We start from the raw sequence: 15,054 nt of genomic DNA, 5'->3' as shown, positions 1-15,054 counted from the left end.
ACATTCTAAGCCACAGACACGGAGTTATGTAGATAGAAATGCTTAGTGGTTGAATGCATTTATCGTTCTAATAAAACATAATAAGGCATAAAAAAGGTTTCTAGAAACACTAAAAGAGTGAGCCCCTGGTAGGATCAATCATCATTAGTTTATTTTAATAGATACAGTTATAAAAATGTTTAGTGTAATCAGAAATGTTCGCAGGTTTTGTAAATGAAACATATGTTGCCATGATGGCTATTGACATCATGGAAAAAAAACTTTAAATCTTAAATCGCTAAGTACGAGTATATATAGTATGTATGTATACTTGTATGCCGAGGATCGATATGTGCGAGTATATGTAAGCTGTGTCGCTAACCAAACCGAGATCAAATTCTTAGAATATCACGCCTGTGCTCCTTCCACATTTATCTGACGAAATCATGAAGCCCTTACTCGTTTGATGTTTCCCAGTGCACCATTCAGTCCGTCATTCTAGGCAGATTCGCAACATCACCCTATTCTCATAGTTTCCAATGAGTGATACTTTTTATTGCTTTGTGCTTTCTAGGTCAGTTCCTATTTATTCTATAGTCGTTTTCTGTATCAAATGCGTCGTGACTGTATGTGTTTCCCTCGGTTATGACCCACGGTAAAGAGTTTTCGTGTCTTAGTCCTCAAGGGCAAATAGCTTCGTAATTAAAAAGATTCAGTTTCTACCCTCCAAATGCTCAATAGTTTAAATAAGTATATTTATTAATGTAATATATTTCACAATTTAAAACAATTTATTTATTTTAGAATAAACGTTTATGCATTATCCTGCAGCATTGATTTTGTAAGAAAATTATATAACGCTCATATTATCCAATATAGTTTAAATGGAATCTCAAACCTCTCTTTCCGTTTAGCTATTAATTTATAATGATTTATTTTAACCTCGGGGAATTCTAATAGGGTTTATCATACTTATGAATACCATCTTTGGAATACTACAGGTGAAATCACATATAAGGGAGTCCCCTTATATGTCTAATTTAATGGGCGTTTTTTCTTGATATTTAGCCGTGGGGTTTGTTGATATGAATCTTGAAACGTAAGTACCTATTCTTAGACGCTGCTCGTGAATTATCCACTACACATCTAAAATGCGAAAGGCTTCATAATTGTATATTTAATCCAAAAGTACATAAATACTTTGGAAAACCATTTTGATGCATAATTAATGTACTATTTCTATGTCGTCCATTATAAATTAACGAACGCCAATGCGTTAAACGCCAGTCTTTTGCGTGTATTTTTACGAATATAACCTAGTTTTCAAATACCTTAGAGTGCTATGTGTAATCATCAATTTCAACTTTTGTATAATAGAAAATACCAAACAGAAGTTGTTTTGTTCATTGTAACCTTGATATTTGCCAAAGGTTTTGGTACAGTAGGTTTTTTAAATAATCAAAATACTTCGCCTCACATTGGTATCCTCCCTCTGCATATGGGCTATGAAACCTTTAAGATTTCAACCGTGATTACTCATGTCGCATGTAGGATCTAATGAGTTGAAATTATGAATCAATATTGACATGATCGAAATAAAACATAATCGCTAGTAAAAAAGGGCATTCGTTCCTGTACCGCGTTACAGAAGAACTTAATATAAATGGTGGTTTCAGGCGTGACTTACGGGAATTATGACAAAATGAAGATGATACTTATAATGCATTTTCACTGCGGCGTATCCATTATCCAATTACTGGATTTCGTGTATTTAGTAGAGAAGCTGAGCGTTAAAACCCGGGTCGTTTTATCCAATATATTTGTGGAATGACCCAGTTATTGAGTTTTCCAAGTAATGGACAGTGTCATTTTGAGCTGGTTCCGCAAAGTTACGCCTGACACCATCAATTTTTAATTTTCAAGTATTCTGAATTTTAGGAATGTAGAAAAATCAATGAGTAGATCTTTTCAGTTTTCAAATTTTCCTGGTATTGATGTACGATAGCAGCAGTAGTCTGGCGGGGAAAGTGAAATGGACCCTACATCTACGCCACTACGCACACAGCCTATGTATTCCAAGGAATATCACTTCGAAGCACTGTTCTATTGACGAAACATTTGCATTAACATCTCACAGTTATTTGATCTGTGCGAACTGTGAAGGCGTGCTTGGATTATGCCGTTCAAAGGAATGGGTTAAAATTTTCTTCCTAGACGGATTTACAACGGGCTGTAATTTCGCCTCTTTTCATATTATTTTTACCTTACCCTTCGGTCGGAATTCACCCGAGTGGTTGATCATATCGGCTCGTTCCGTGGAAAATGTCGAAGGAACACAAAGGAAGGGGAGTTTGGAAGGGTTGTCATAATGTACGACGTGTCGGGCGAGATGTACCTCGTGGTCGAAGTCGAGCTGTTTCGATCCTGGGGAACAAGAACGCCTCTCACTGCCCATCTTTCAGTTATCTCTCCCTCCCCGAGGATAAAGAAACACATGGGTTTAATGAAATCATCGGGGCCGTAAATAGGGGCCAACGTGGATGTCCTTCCAACGAGATATCTCCCAGAAATTATTTCCCCGGTAAAAACACCTCTTGGTGTCATCATCCTGTACCTTATCCGCACGCAGTCGCTATAAATCCAAGAATTTTTTTCCTCCCTTTGCCCTAGAGTATCTCAGGAAAAGCGCGCGGGGGGGAAAAAAACGACCTTCTCGGAATAGGCGGGACAGCAGAGATCCGAAGAGAGCGGAAGAGAGGAGTTTATAACACGTGTATCCCCCCACCCCCGAGGCCTTATATGGCTCCTCTTTTTGTGCTCTCGCTCCCCCCCCCTCCTCCCCGATCCCAACTCCCACGAACCATTTTCTGTGGGCATATACGCCCAGATACTCGAGGGAATCCACGCGGACTCATCCCTCTCGTCCTGTGTGGCCCATCGCGGGCTTAAGTCTCGAATCCATGATAAAGGATTTGAATTCCCAGAGTTGCGAGGAGTGTTGGCTCGTCTCTCGCGAGATTGGTAGCGAATAAGACTTGAAGCCCACGTCGGGGGGGGATAGGACACACGCGGGTAGGGGGAGGAACAGGGAGGATATGGGGATTATACGAATTCACAGCGAGATAGCGTAATTTCACTCTATCGCTTTTATCGATCGGCGATCCACACGCACCATAAAGGTCACTCCCATCCTTTCTTCCAAGAACAAGTACGGGATTGGCATTGGACAGTCAAATAATTTCAGGAGTGAGGGTCGGAAAATGTTTTCCCGTAGCCGGGAAAACATTTTCCGACATCAAATCTACAAATAAGCACGAATTAGTAAGCGAAACGCCATGTTAACTAATTACTTAGCAAATGATAATATATTCCATGTGTCCTTTGATTTCTGACGAAAATAATAACCAAAATTTGCATAATCTGAATTTATTTTGTTTATGAAAGCATTGCATTTTTTAAAGAATATGTGAAATAGTCTCATGAGTAATGGTAATATAAATTGAAATTTTCAATACTGAGGAAGAAGTGAAGTCCTCCTTTGGATATTTTCTGTAGATAATAGAAAGAATACGATTCAGTGCATAACTCTGGTAGAGTGGATTATTATTTATAATCAATATTTGAATTCGATAATTTTCTTCAGACGACTAAACATTTTTTTTTCGATTAGAAGCTCATAAGAATTTTATCTTGTGGGCAGAAGTTAAAAATGACATTCCAACTCCTTATTGTATTGAGGTTCCGTGGTATTCTTTCCCTCTCGTGATACATGTTAATTACGCGGCCTTCAATTACGGGAAATGATTGACGAAAAAGTTCGATAATTTTTTGATAAAACTTTTGAATATTGATACTGTGGTATATGGTACTCACCATTGCTTCGAGTTCCCTAATTTATTCATTCTTTCAATGTTGTAGTCATGCCATCCTGAGCATCAAGCGAACCCGTTTCAGAGTCAGCTTAATATTAAAACTATTATCCTAGGCCAATAGAAACAGTTGATAGCCTGTTAAAAATTGAGTGTCAGAAAATTATGATATTTAGTCGTTTTAGTTTCACTGAATAGTCTAGAAGAGAATATAATCTATTTGGAATCAGGATGTTTATGCAATCGATGCGATTATTCGCTTAGCTTTTTTGATGCCCCCATAATTTATCGGATGGACAAGCTGAAAAAAGATGGAATTGCGTACTCTCATGGTATCCAATGTTCCACTTATGTAAATCATAACGCGGAGAGCTCGATGCTTGATAAATATAATGTGTTTTGGAGACGGGCTGAACATCGGAGAATAATCGTAGATGGAGATAGAGGCGAATTGACCGGAGGTATTTGCTTTGGCCTACTTTTTGCGTCAAGCGTCTCGATACCATTCATCGGATGTGGTGTTATTTTCTTAAAATTTTTCATCCGACTCTTGTGTGTTCGCAGGAGTCGTAGGGATGCACTCCCAATATTCCAGAGATTTATAACCGTATATTTCCTCTTGACCGAAATAATAGGAAGGCCATCACACCAACCCGATCTTCATACTTCACACCTTCTACTACGTCTTAGATTTCCAGTATATACGGTCTGTATTTTTGGAATAACATAAAACAACCGAATGTAGAGAATAAAATAAGAAAATAAAAAATGGGAGATGATGAACACACAAAATTAGAGGGGAGAAAGATAAAATGGAACATGATTGGGAAAAAACTATTGGTTTGGGCACACTTTGTAGTATAATGAATTTTCTAGATGCATTGCACAATGGGAGTAGTTACTAAGGAGTGCAGTGAAGGTTCTCAGTCCGTCAAATATTGGATTTAAACTCTTATGATAATATTATAAGAGATAATTTCTAACCTCTGGCTCTCATTATGATTGGAAAAGATCAGACAAAAGCAGTATTGGAATGTAATTTAATGCTCTAAACGAGTCTATTAATTGAATATACATTTCTAAGTTTACGAAGCAGAGCCTCTTAAGTTTATTGTACAAAATACGAAATGATTTTCAATTCCTTATTGTCTATGCTTAAGTTACTCCCACGGTTGCATGTTAGGACATGACACAAAAAGTTATCTTACAGAGATTGTCCTCAGAATACGAAAGTGAATTCGGTAAGTATGTATCGGTAGAAGCTTAAGAGACATTAATATTGAAAGTTAAATTTTTTGGTATTTGATAAAATCGTTGTAATTCTTAACTTAATGGAAGAGTCGTTAATGCTTAGTTGCTAGATTAGGCCGGCGTTCACCAAAATATATAAGACCTTAGGAGCGCAAAATCAATTGTTAGCGTACAGTAATAATTGTGGCGGAATTCGTATATTACAATGAGCAAATAATGAAGAACCTTAATTTTGAAGTTACACCAGCAGTGTAACTTCTCATTCAACTCTTAACTCCGCTCAACTCTGTTAACAATTATGATATCGTGTACTAATTCATTTTACAGACGTACATAGCTTTAATTCAAGCCTTAAATAAAAAGAGATGTAGTCAGAATGTTCCAAATCTTAAAAAAAAAAAATTGACTAAGCCGAACGTCTTGGAAATTTAAATTATTAGTCGCGCTGCACACTCTTAACCGAACGAACGTAAAAATATTGACAATTTTCCTAATCTATTGATGTTGAATAATGCAGTTTCTAATAATTTATGATAAAACTTCTGCCTCTAAAATATATTTTCCCTCCTCAGCACTAGTTGTCGAAAGCCGTTTGGCCATCGCATTTCAATATTTGAATTACTCCCTGGGCCACGATCTTCATTTCATTTTTGTGGGGAACTCCCAATGCTCCTGTCATAGTAAGCTATGCATTTTATGGCTTTTCGAATTAAATTCGCCCCACCCCCTTCCACAATCCCTCCCCTCTTCCCCAGCGTCCCCGAAATATAACAGATGGTGGCCAGTATTTGAGAGTTTCGCTCTCGCATGAAAAAAATAAGAAAGAGAGGTCGCGCCTCTGAAATCTCCATTCAGTCATTGCAACGGGTCTTCAAGGCTGGGCACGGACGGAAAGGGTGCTATTAGCGGCCCTCCCCAGGTTCCGTACGTTCCCACTCGATTGTATTGAGATGGCTGCTCTGGATATGATAGCACCCTTTCACTCCGCTTCCAAAATATACACTGCCAATCCCGTCCTCGTAAAGATCCATGAACGGTGGTCGGGGCGAGGCGGGGGATGGAGGGGTGGAAGCGAGGCCGATAAGACTATTGGCACGGCGAGATTTGCCCCCACCGCTCAATTACCGTTACTCCTTCGGCTTTTTCTGTATCCCTTACTCGACTACTCTCTTCTCTTGAGCATTTTGGCTATCGGGTATGGAAGAGAAGCAAGCTATCAAGTGTTTCGTGAAATGACCTCGCAAGAGGTACGCCAGTAAAGATTTATGTTTATCAATAGTAGCGCAATCACCCTCCCGGCGCCATTTTTTAGGGACGAAATAGAACTCACGTTACTTTGGATACCATGTCTGGGAATTGATGTGGTGTAGTTTACTTCGTCGTACTGAGATACGTTCACTCCTGTACTTTACTTGAAGTAAAAGTTATTAGGTGAGGCGACCGACAGTTAAGATCATTCGCACCATTAGGGATAGGTAGGTAATTTAATTAGGTTAGAATGTTCAGTGAATGGTTGAAGGGTGGAGAGGCTTTGGCATTAGTCTACTCGTAGCAATAGACGCCAATGAGTTCACGTTGTAGCGTTCCACACGAAGGGCGGCATACCTTACTCGCAAAGCTCTCCACGCCACAGAAAAAGGTTTCCACCTACGGGATTCAAACTGAGGTTTCGGGGTGGGATTATGCCAACGCGAGGCATTAGCCACCACACCATCCCGATCCCTCATTATACTTGAATAATTAAGTGAATATTCTCTAATAGGGTTTGTTGGATAAACGCGAGGTTAGGAATCGGTACAGAATTTGATGTTCCTTAATCCACGGTGGTCATCCTTCCCCAAGGCAGCATTCCAATCAGTGCGAGTTGTTGTCGAGTTCGCTACAATAATAGAATTCATGTTGTACGAGTACCAGAGGGATTATAAGACACTAAAACAAAGCGTGAGTTTTCTTTCTCAGGTAAATAAAAGTTATCGGAATCTAAATAATCACAAATTCATTAAGACATCTCATGGTGAAGCTGACCGATTGCTGATTTAAACTCTGAGGCTGTTTATAAATCCTGTAATACTTAATAAAAATGTAACCAAGTTCAAGTTGTAATATTTTACTACTCTGCTAGTCGAAATTATGTGATATAGATGTATCCACATCTGAAATTTTTGGTAGCTATTAAGGACAGCAAGTGATTACGGTCCGGATAGTAAATATGCTATGAACAAGGAATGAGAAATTGTGACAGCATTGCCCGAAGTCAAAGTTTGAGATCCCATTAAATATGCTGCAGCATTGGTCGCTTCGAAACAATTTCACGCTTGAGGGAGGCGAATATCCCTTGCATTTCACTGATGGTAAGTTAAAAAAGAATAAGCTGTGATAATTTTGACAGAGAAAGGCACTGAAGCTGTAATTTTCTAGGAAGGCGAATTGGGCGGAGATTTTGACGAAGCGGACTTGGGTGCGAGGCTGTGGGGAGAAGAAAGGAGGCCCGGGTATAGGAATACAGCAAGTGCAAATGGGGAGCAAAAGCCGACACAAATCATTTGTCACGGGGCGTAGCGGGGCTGGGATGTGGAGCTCCGGACGTTAATTGTTGGTTTTCTCCCTCTTCTCCCAGCTATACAAAACCCCTCCCCCACCAGCCCCCCTTGGTACAGACGTTAGGATAGACTCCCATATCGAACCAAAACAGTGATTCATCCGGCGGCGACAGGCAGAGAATTTAAAAGGGAACCATTTACCTTCCTCGTATGAAAGCAGGTTACATCGGCAGGGTGGGAGAGGGTTGGGGTGGGATGTTTGGTGTGCGGGGGGGGTGGGAGGTGGGGATCGTGGATGGGATGAGGACATAGGGCGGGTAGGGGGAAGGAGGAGAGGAGTAGGAGGTGAGGGGGTTGATTATGGGAGGGAGGGCGGAGACAGAAGCCTAGAGGTTTTTCTCTGTTTTTTTTTCTTTCCATTTTCCCGGTAAGGTGAGGAAAGGAACAGGGAAAGGCGGGGAGAGAAAAGTCGAGCCGGCCCGACGCCCGCCGCCCTCTGGTGTTATCTGACGCTGGTACACGGGTGATGATGAGACGAGATGGGAAGAGCGCTATCGCCTGGGGAATGACGGGTGGATCTCAGATATGTCGAGTAGTGTGGAGGTACATGCATATATTTACGCGAGTGGTCATGCCTTAGCTATCACTGCGGTCCCTCAATTCCGCACCAAAAGGTCGGTTTTCGTCCTCGTCTGCGTATTAGTCTGGGATCCTTCATAAAGGCGAGCGCCACCGCCTCGAATCATCATCCGACTTCTAAGACTGAGCGGTATTCATTTTCCAATGTCGACCGACGATTTAAAAAAAAAGGTATCGAGTTTGCGACGGTGTACATATTCACACGAACGTAATTATCGCGGACTGAGATTAACATTGACACGATCCATATCGCATACCAGATTCCGTAAAAATTTTAATGTCAACCCATTCAATTGGACAAATGTCGACAAAATGTTAATATAGCGTCATATATCGTAGCCTTATCGGCCTACCGCTGACTATAATCATACACTTTTGTCGGGACAGCAATCGTCTTATTTTGGATCTAATAGATCCTAACTTTAAATTACTGCTTTATCTCTAAATATTTCCGGCGTTGATGGAAATACGACGAAATACACTTTCCGGATGACCCTCGTATACGAGGGTCATCCGGAAAGTAGTACCCGTTCGTGCCGCATGAAGTGCTGACGACGCGAGTAGCCGCTGGACGAGGTCAGATAGCTTCAGTGGCTTGTCTGCCTTCTCTGAGCCAAGTTGCGTGACGCTAGCATTGCCTGTGTTGTTTCTGTGATTGTTTACAATGTTTAAAAAAATTGAGAACGCCGCCAGTTGTGAAGTGAGGGCAGTGATTAAATTCCTCAATGCAAGAAACGTTCGCCCATGTGATATTCATCGCCAATTAAAGGAGGTGTATGGAGACAATGTAATGGACGAGTCGTCTGTTCGGCGGTGGTGTCGCAACTTCAACATGGGGAGGGGGAACACACACGACGATGAGCGTTCGGAGAGACCGTCTGTCATTACAGACCAACTGGTGAGCTCAGTTGACGAATTCGTGAGGAACGATCGGCGCGTCACAATTGATGACATCTGTGAGCATTTTCCCAATGTTTCTCGAACAATTGTTCATGAAATTGTTAAACACCATCTGCATTATGCAAAAATTTGTGCAAGATGGGTCCCTCGCGTATCTCAATGAGCTGGCGGCGAAGGACTATGCAGCAGGAATACAGAAACTTGTCACACGTTATGACAAATGCCTTAATTTGCTTGGAGATTATGTTGAGAAGTAGTTTAAAGTATCCTCTTTCAAATAAAATTTTTTATGTTTGTTAATATTTACTTTTGTGTCTTTATTTCACGAACGGGTACTACTTTCCGGATGACCCTCGTATATGAACCAGCTTTATCCCATTTGGCCTCTCTCAATCATTCTAAACCAGGAGATGGATGATTAAATATGAAGAATAATTAAAAATAGAACGAAATTGAAGGTTGTCTGGAAATATTTCCATGAAGTAAGATGCAGTCTCAGATGCAGATACTCGGGGGTTAAGTCCAAAAAAATTTCCCTCTGCGAAACTGTGTCGTCAGCATTAATTGAACAATCTTAAACATTACCCACTCTTACTGCTTCCAACATAGGTTTATTTTTTTATTTTTGAAATGTTTTCAAGATTTATAAGGCGATTTTAATTATTGAAACATTAAATCGTCCATCACTGTCATTAAATTTTTAAAAATGAATTCGCAACGTTTATATATTATTTACTCATTTTTTATGTTATCAAACTGTTAAGTTATACTCCACTTGGTTACTATTGTGTATTTGTTGTTTTTAATACCTATGATTCGGCCGCCAAGGGTTTTGCATGGTGGATTTCCAATTTTTAGCACATGGAGTGGAATTATACATTTTGATAAAAAACTTCATTTTTTTGTCAATTAAAAATACTCATTTGGGATATTTGGTGATAGTAATATGAGGTATGGGCGAAAATATTATCCGTTAAGGCTGATATTACTAACATTAGGCCTATGCAGCACGCAATGATATGTACAAGTGTTGGCGTAATTGATTAAGTTGTTATAGTTATAGTTGATAGATCAAACATCAACCATCCGATATGCCTTTCGGCAAATATTCCTTTTTCTGTTATATAGAAATGGGATTACACATTTTATGTGCAGTGAACTTGACTCCTAAAGTAAACATTTTTTATACTTCGACAACCTAGCTGATCTATTTTTAATGGAACTCTTTTTATAATGAAAGTTGAATGAATGGCATAGTGTTTACTTTACCTGTAAAACTTTAACCCATTTTATTGTCACTTGATCCCTAGAAAATTAATAGCTTTCAGTTTTTTTTCTATATTGAATAAGTAATAAGTGAATCTATTCTCCAACATGAACTTCTTCCACCACGTGAATGGCCTAGAGCATTGAGCACTATTAAAATTAACAATTACTCAATCACATCTAACAACTGAAATATCTGATTGATCTGGAGTTTCATTCGGTGTGTACATTTTGAACTTAACGTACGAATGTAGAACCGGATCGTAAATTGCGACACTTATTCCGTCGTCCAACCGCAACGCTCCCCGGTAGAACTCGAGGGTGACGTAAACTTAAAATTAATTGTGATCGACGCGCCTTCGTAAACACTGTCACTAAGAAAAATGAGCGGAATGGTAATCGTTTTATTGTGTGCCGTGGGACCTCAAAGAAACATGAACTATGCGGCCTCATTAGCTCGATAAAGCGATCTCTGCGATCTGGAGCGCCGCTCTGTTCCTCTTTCGACGTTACGACAGGAATTACTTCTCTGGCCACGTTCCAGGGGGGAAGTGGCAGCGTATTATTAAAGAAACGTCTCCGACATGTTGAGTTAATTGCATCAAATTGCATTTTTTGAAAAATTCGACCGACCGAGCTGGAGCAATGCATCTGGTACGGCGCTCTCGGCATTTGATTTCTTGATTGGGGGCTCGTGGTTTTTGCTGCTTCGTCGGTCGACGGCGCAGAGGTGGAGACGTCTTAAGGAGGAAGGACCTAATAAAGGAGGTTTCAAATAGTGGCAGTTTGTGGGAGAGCCGGGGAGTAGAAAAGCCCGGTCCTTAAAAAAAAAGAGTGAATTCCGAAATGCCAAGTACTATCAGCAGTTATCTTGAGCGTTAGACACGGGGGGAGGCAGGATGAAATTTATCGGCACTAACGAATGAAAAGCTTTCCTTACGCGGACCTTATCTCCACGGAGTCATAATTGAGCACATCCATCTCTGCCGGAATAATCGCTTATTACTTCCATAAAATCGTACCGAGACGCATGCAGTGATACATGCATAATATATGAGACATTGATTTTGCTGATAACTGCGGGATCGTTGCAAAACTTAGGTTGCTTGCTATAACAATCAGAAAAATTCTCAAGAATTTAGTGTGGTGAAGCCGTATAATTTGAATTTGGATAGCTGAATGCGGGATTCCTAGCTTTCCCTTGGGAATACGCAATATATAATGGTGGCATTAAAATATCTATCACAACTCTTCTGTCAGAATGACCCATTAATTAAGTTAAAAATACTTTTCTCCCAGAATAATCAATTACTTTACACAGAATTTATGAGTTTCTTAGTTCAGGGATTTTTTTTTCATCAGATGCGAGACATAAAGGGGATGATAGTCCAGTGGGTACAGCGCTGGCCTACTGACCGGAGGAACGGGGGTTCGATTCCAGATGACGCCTTTGGACACACTCATCTTTATCAAACCTGTGTGGTTTTTCCGGTTCAAGGGCTTCCTGGGAAACCAGAGGCAGCATGGGGAAAAGGACTTGCTCTCCACTACCCTATTAATACTTAGGTGAATAACCGTTTAAGGCTTACTTAAGATGATTTTTAGCCTCAGCTATCAAGCCAACCTTCAGGTTGATTACTATGGTTTTTTAATTAAACATTATGTACAGATATGTTCTTTTACCGAGAACACTAGATATCATCTCGATAAAATTCGGGCTAGTGGGTAACACTTTATGTAGCTAAAGAAAATGGTTAACCAGCATTAATGAAATATAGTTTTAGTAGCTAAACAGAAAATAGAAATGATATATATTGGTGATTTACTCGTGTTGCAAATTATCTGGGCAAAATGTTATCGAATTCATTCATCTGCCATATTCATCCAATAAGCCAAAGGAGACTGAGGAATATGGACACGATGAAAAATATCTAAACAGTGTATTACCATTTAGAATTATAGTAATAATCTAGTAAGTTATGTTACTTTTGGTATGTTTGTCGGCAAGATTGGCTTGGATCGTTTTGTTAGGTTACAGAATGGCAATACGTAATGAAATTGTGCTTGACCATCCCGCTGGTTTCACTAATGGAAGATTTCTATTCCACTCTAAAGAAAAAAGTTATGAAATGTCACTGCTCATTTTCTTAACGGAAACTTTCTCTGATTTTGAACAGTGACTATTCTATAAAATTTCTTTTTCGGTTGTTAATTGTCGTTGCGAACGCCGTGGGCGGATAATCTGGAATAACTTTAGTAAAGAGTATGACATAACAGTCTCGTGATTGAGTCTTTGGTGATGCTTCTTGAATGTATAGTATTAAACTATTTTGTATGGCAAGGCTATCGACAGGAGCGCAGAGTTAAGCCTCAATGGATCAATTTAGTTAGCCCTGCCATACACGTATGACTCAGATAACCCAGTTAGTGACAATTTTGGCCTCTTGTCGAGGAATACATGTATCTAGTAGATATAAGCATTGGAACACGTTTGATTGAAATAGTGGTGAACTCTTGAGTTTTAGGAGAATTCTGTTAGAAATGAAAGTAAAATATTACATTTTTATTTGACTAACTTTGATGTTTTTATTAGATTTGACTACCAATGAATATCATTTAGATTTGAATTAATTGACAATATTTCATTTCTAAATACACCAATATTAGACTTTTCTTAGAATTACACATTAAAGAATGGTAAAAATAACGGGACTAAAAAAGTTGGGTTAGCTAAGGAAGCATTTTAATTAAAATGCTTATCTTACGGTGCGGAGATATTATTTCCTCAGATATGCCTGCATTATCAATGCCATCTCTTGTTAATACGTCAATTTTATTGCGTAGTGGTATCGCAATTCAATTTTAGAAGCATTGAAGACTTAAATAAGTCGTGGCTTGCCCTAAAACATTCTTTTTAGGTAGCAACTTTTGTGGAAAAAACGAACGGTTAATATTGCTCCTGATGAAACCTTCCATGAAAAATAAATCGTAATGATAATAATAATCGATATAATTAAATAGAAAAATCAGATATGATTTATTTATCATCTAACGATAGCTTTCTATAATATTTCATCTGCATTGCATGAATTCTGAGAGGAAGAAGCCAAATAAATATTCTGGTGAAATTCGGACCTTTTTGAAGGCTCGGAAAAAGAACACAGTTGGGTACACACTAGGCTCCCTCTTCACATGACGCTTGTTTCTTAGCGTTTTGAAATAGTTTTCTATAAAGGTTCAACTAACGTTACATACCAAAAGGATAACGCGTGTGCCAGCGTCCGAAACCTCGGTCGACTGACGATGAAACCAGAATGGTCAAGCAGCGGTCCTTGTGTTATACGTGCTTTAAAAGGCACCGCGCCAAGCCCTGAAAAAGGCTGCGCTATCGCAATCTAAAATTTCTAAGCGCTGAAGTTATTCATGCTGATCACATCTAATGGCCTATTGAAATTTCTAAACGTCTTGATGAGGATCTCGTAACTTCGTCGGCGAGCGGGCACGCGCTCGGGGGTCTTATTTCTCAAAAGGAAGATATCGATACGGACGATTGATGCTCGGCTATTTGGATCGAAGTGAAGAACAGACCTCTTTCGAGTCTAATCTCACCTGTGGATTTCCGGGTCGGCATAGGCGGGCATCCTAGGGTGGATGGAGCCGGCCACAGAAGCCTTCTTGCTCCCGGCGTACCCGTTGGTCCTTATGCTCTCTGCAAATAGAAAAGGAAAGTCAATGTAAGGAGCACGCGTGGTAAAAAAACGACTCGGCTCTGAACAAGAGATACTCGTATTATTCCACGGAAGGAGTCGATTGATGGAGTGATTGACTGTAGGGAAGACGACTTTATTTTCTTTCCACCGAATAATTTTCAAATGCGACCGTGCCTCATTCGATTTCGAAGTTGGCCTCAGGACTTGAGGATTTAGATGACGGAAGGCGGTTTGAGCCCTCTGAAATTCAAATTGACGATAATAAGACCAAAAAGATTGTATCTGCGTGTTCAAATCGCGGATTCTTACCTTACGCTGTCATTGCTTTTGGGTGAACATTTCATTTTTGCTGTGTCTTCTATTGCAAGCCACCTTTAAACATGATGTGATCAAATTATTGTATGAAGAACCTATTGAGAAACTCGTCGGAGATGATCAAATGGGCACGACAACAAATAAAAAATAGTGATAACATGTCGTGGCGTGACATTTTTGTTGTGGTGCTGTGTGAGTTCAAAGACAAGTAAATGAAGAATTGAGGTTTCCCCAAAGTTGATCGAATCGCAAATAGTTATGTACGGAGTGCTACTTCGTTATCGTTCTCGTGAAACACTGTGTATAAAATATAATCACGTTCACATTTATGTACACTTATGAGATAAATACAAATAATGGTTTAGATATTATCTTTCGTTCTCCTTTTCTTTGACAGCATAATGATTCCTTTAAAAATTCAACTATAATTTTATGTCGTATTTTTATTATCATCATCGGTTATCCAGCAGTTAAGGTAGGTTTTGGATGAACACAGGCTACCGTATGCTAAATAAAAAAGGGCATTAAACAGTAAAGCTTTAGGGGATGAGGGAATTAATACTGGATAAAGAAAGATAGAGGACT

At 39.6% G+C, this 15,054-nt stretch overlaps 1 protein-coding gene across 3 annotated transcripts in view; it reads right to left on the bottom strand.

Annotated features, from left to right (window-relative positions):
• Positions 1-15,054, bottom strand: part of LOC139698766 (sodium/hydrogen exchanger 9B2-like) — a 381,578-nt gene that overhangs the window by 109,436 nt on the left and 257,088 nt on the right. For all 3 annotated transcript variants that reach the window (XM_071597674.1, XM_071597676.1, XM_071597677.1), the window contains one exon: positions 14,054-14,153. In XM_071597674.1, coding sequence (XP_071453775.1) covers positions 14,054-14,153 — 100 coding nt within the window. The remainder of the gene's footprint in view (positions 1-14,053; positions 14,154-15,054) is intronic.

Source organism: Hetaerina americana, unplaced genomic scaffold (genome assembly GCF_022747635.1).
Source record: "Hetaerina americana unplaced genomic scaffold, ioHetAmer1.1.p SCAF_9, whole genome shotgun sequence".
Taxonomy (NCBI): Eukaryota; Metazoa; Arthropoda; class Insecta; order Odonata; family Calopterygidae; genus Hetaerina; species Hetaerina americana.
The sequence above is the reverse complement of the archived record's forward strand: the minus strand, read 5'-3'. Positions and strand labels throughout refer to the sequence as shown.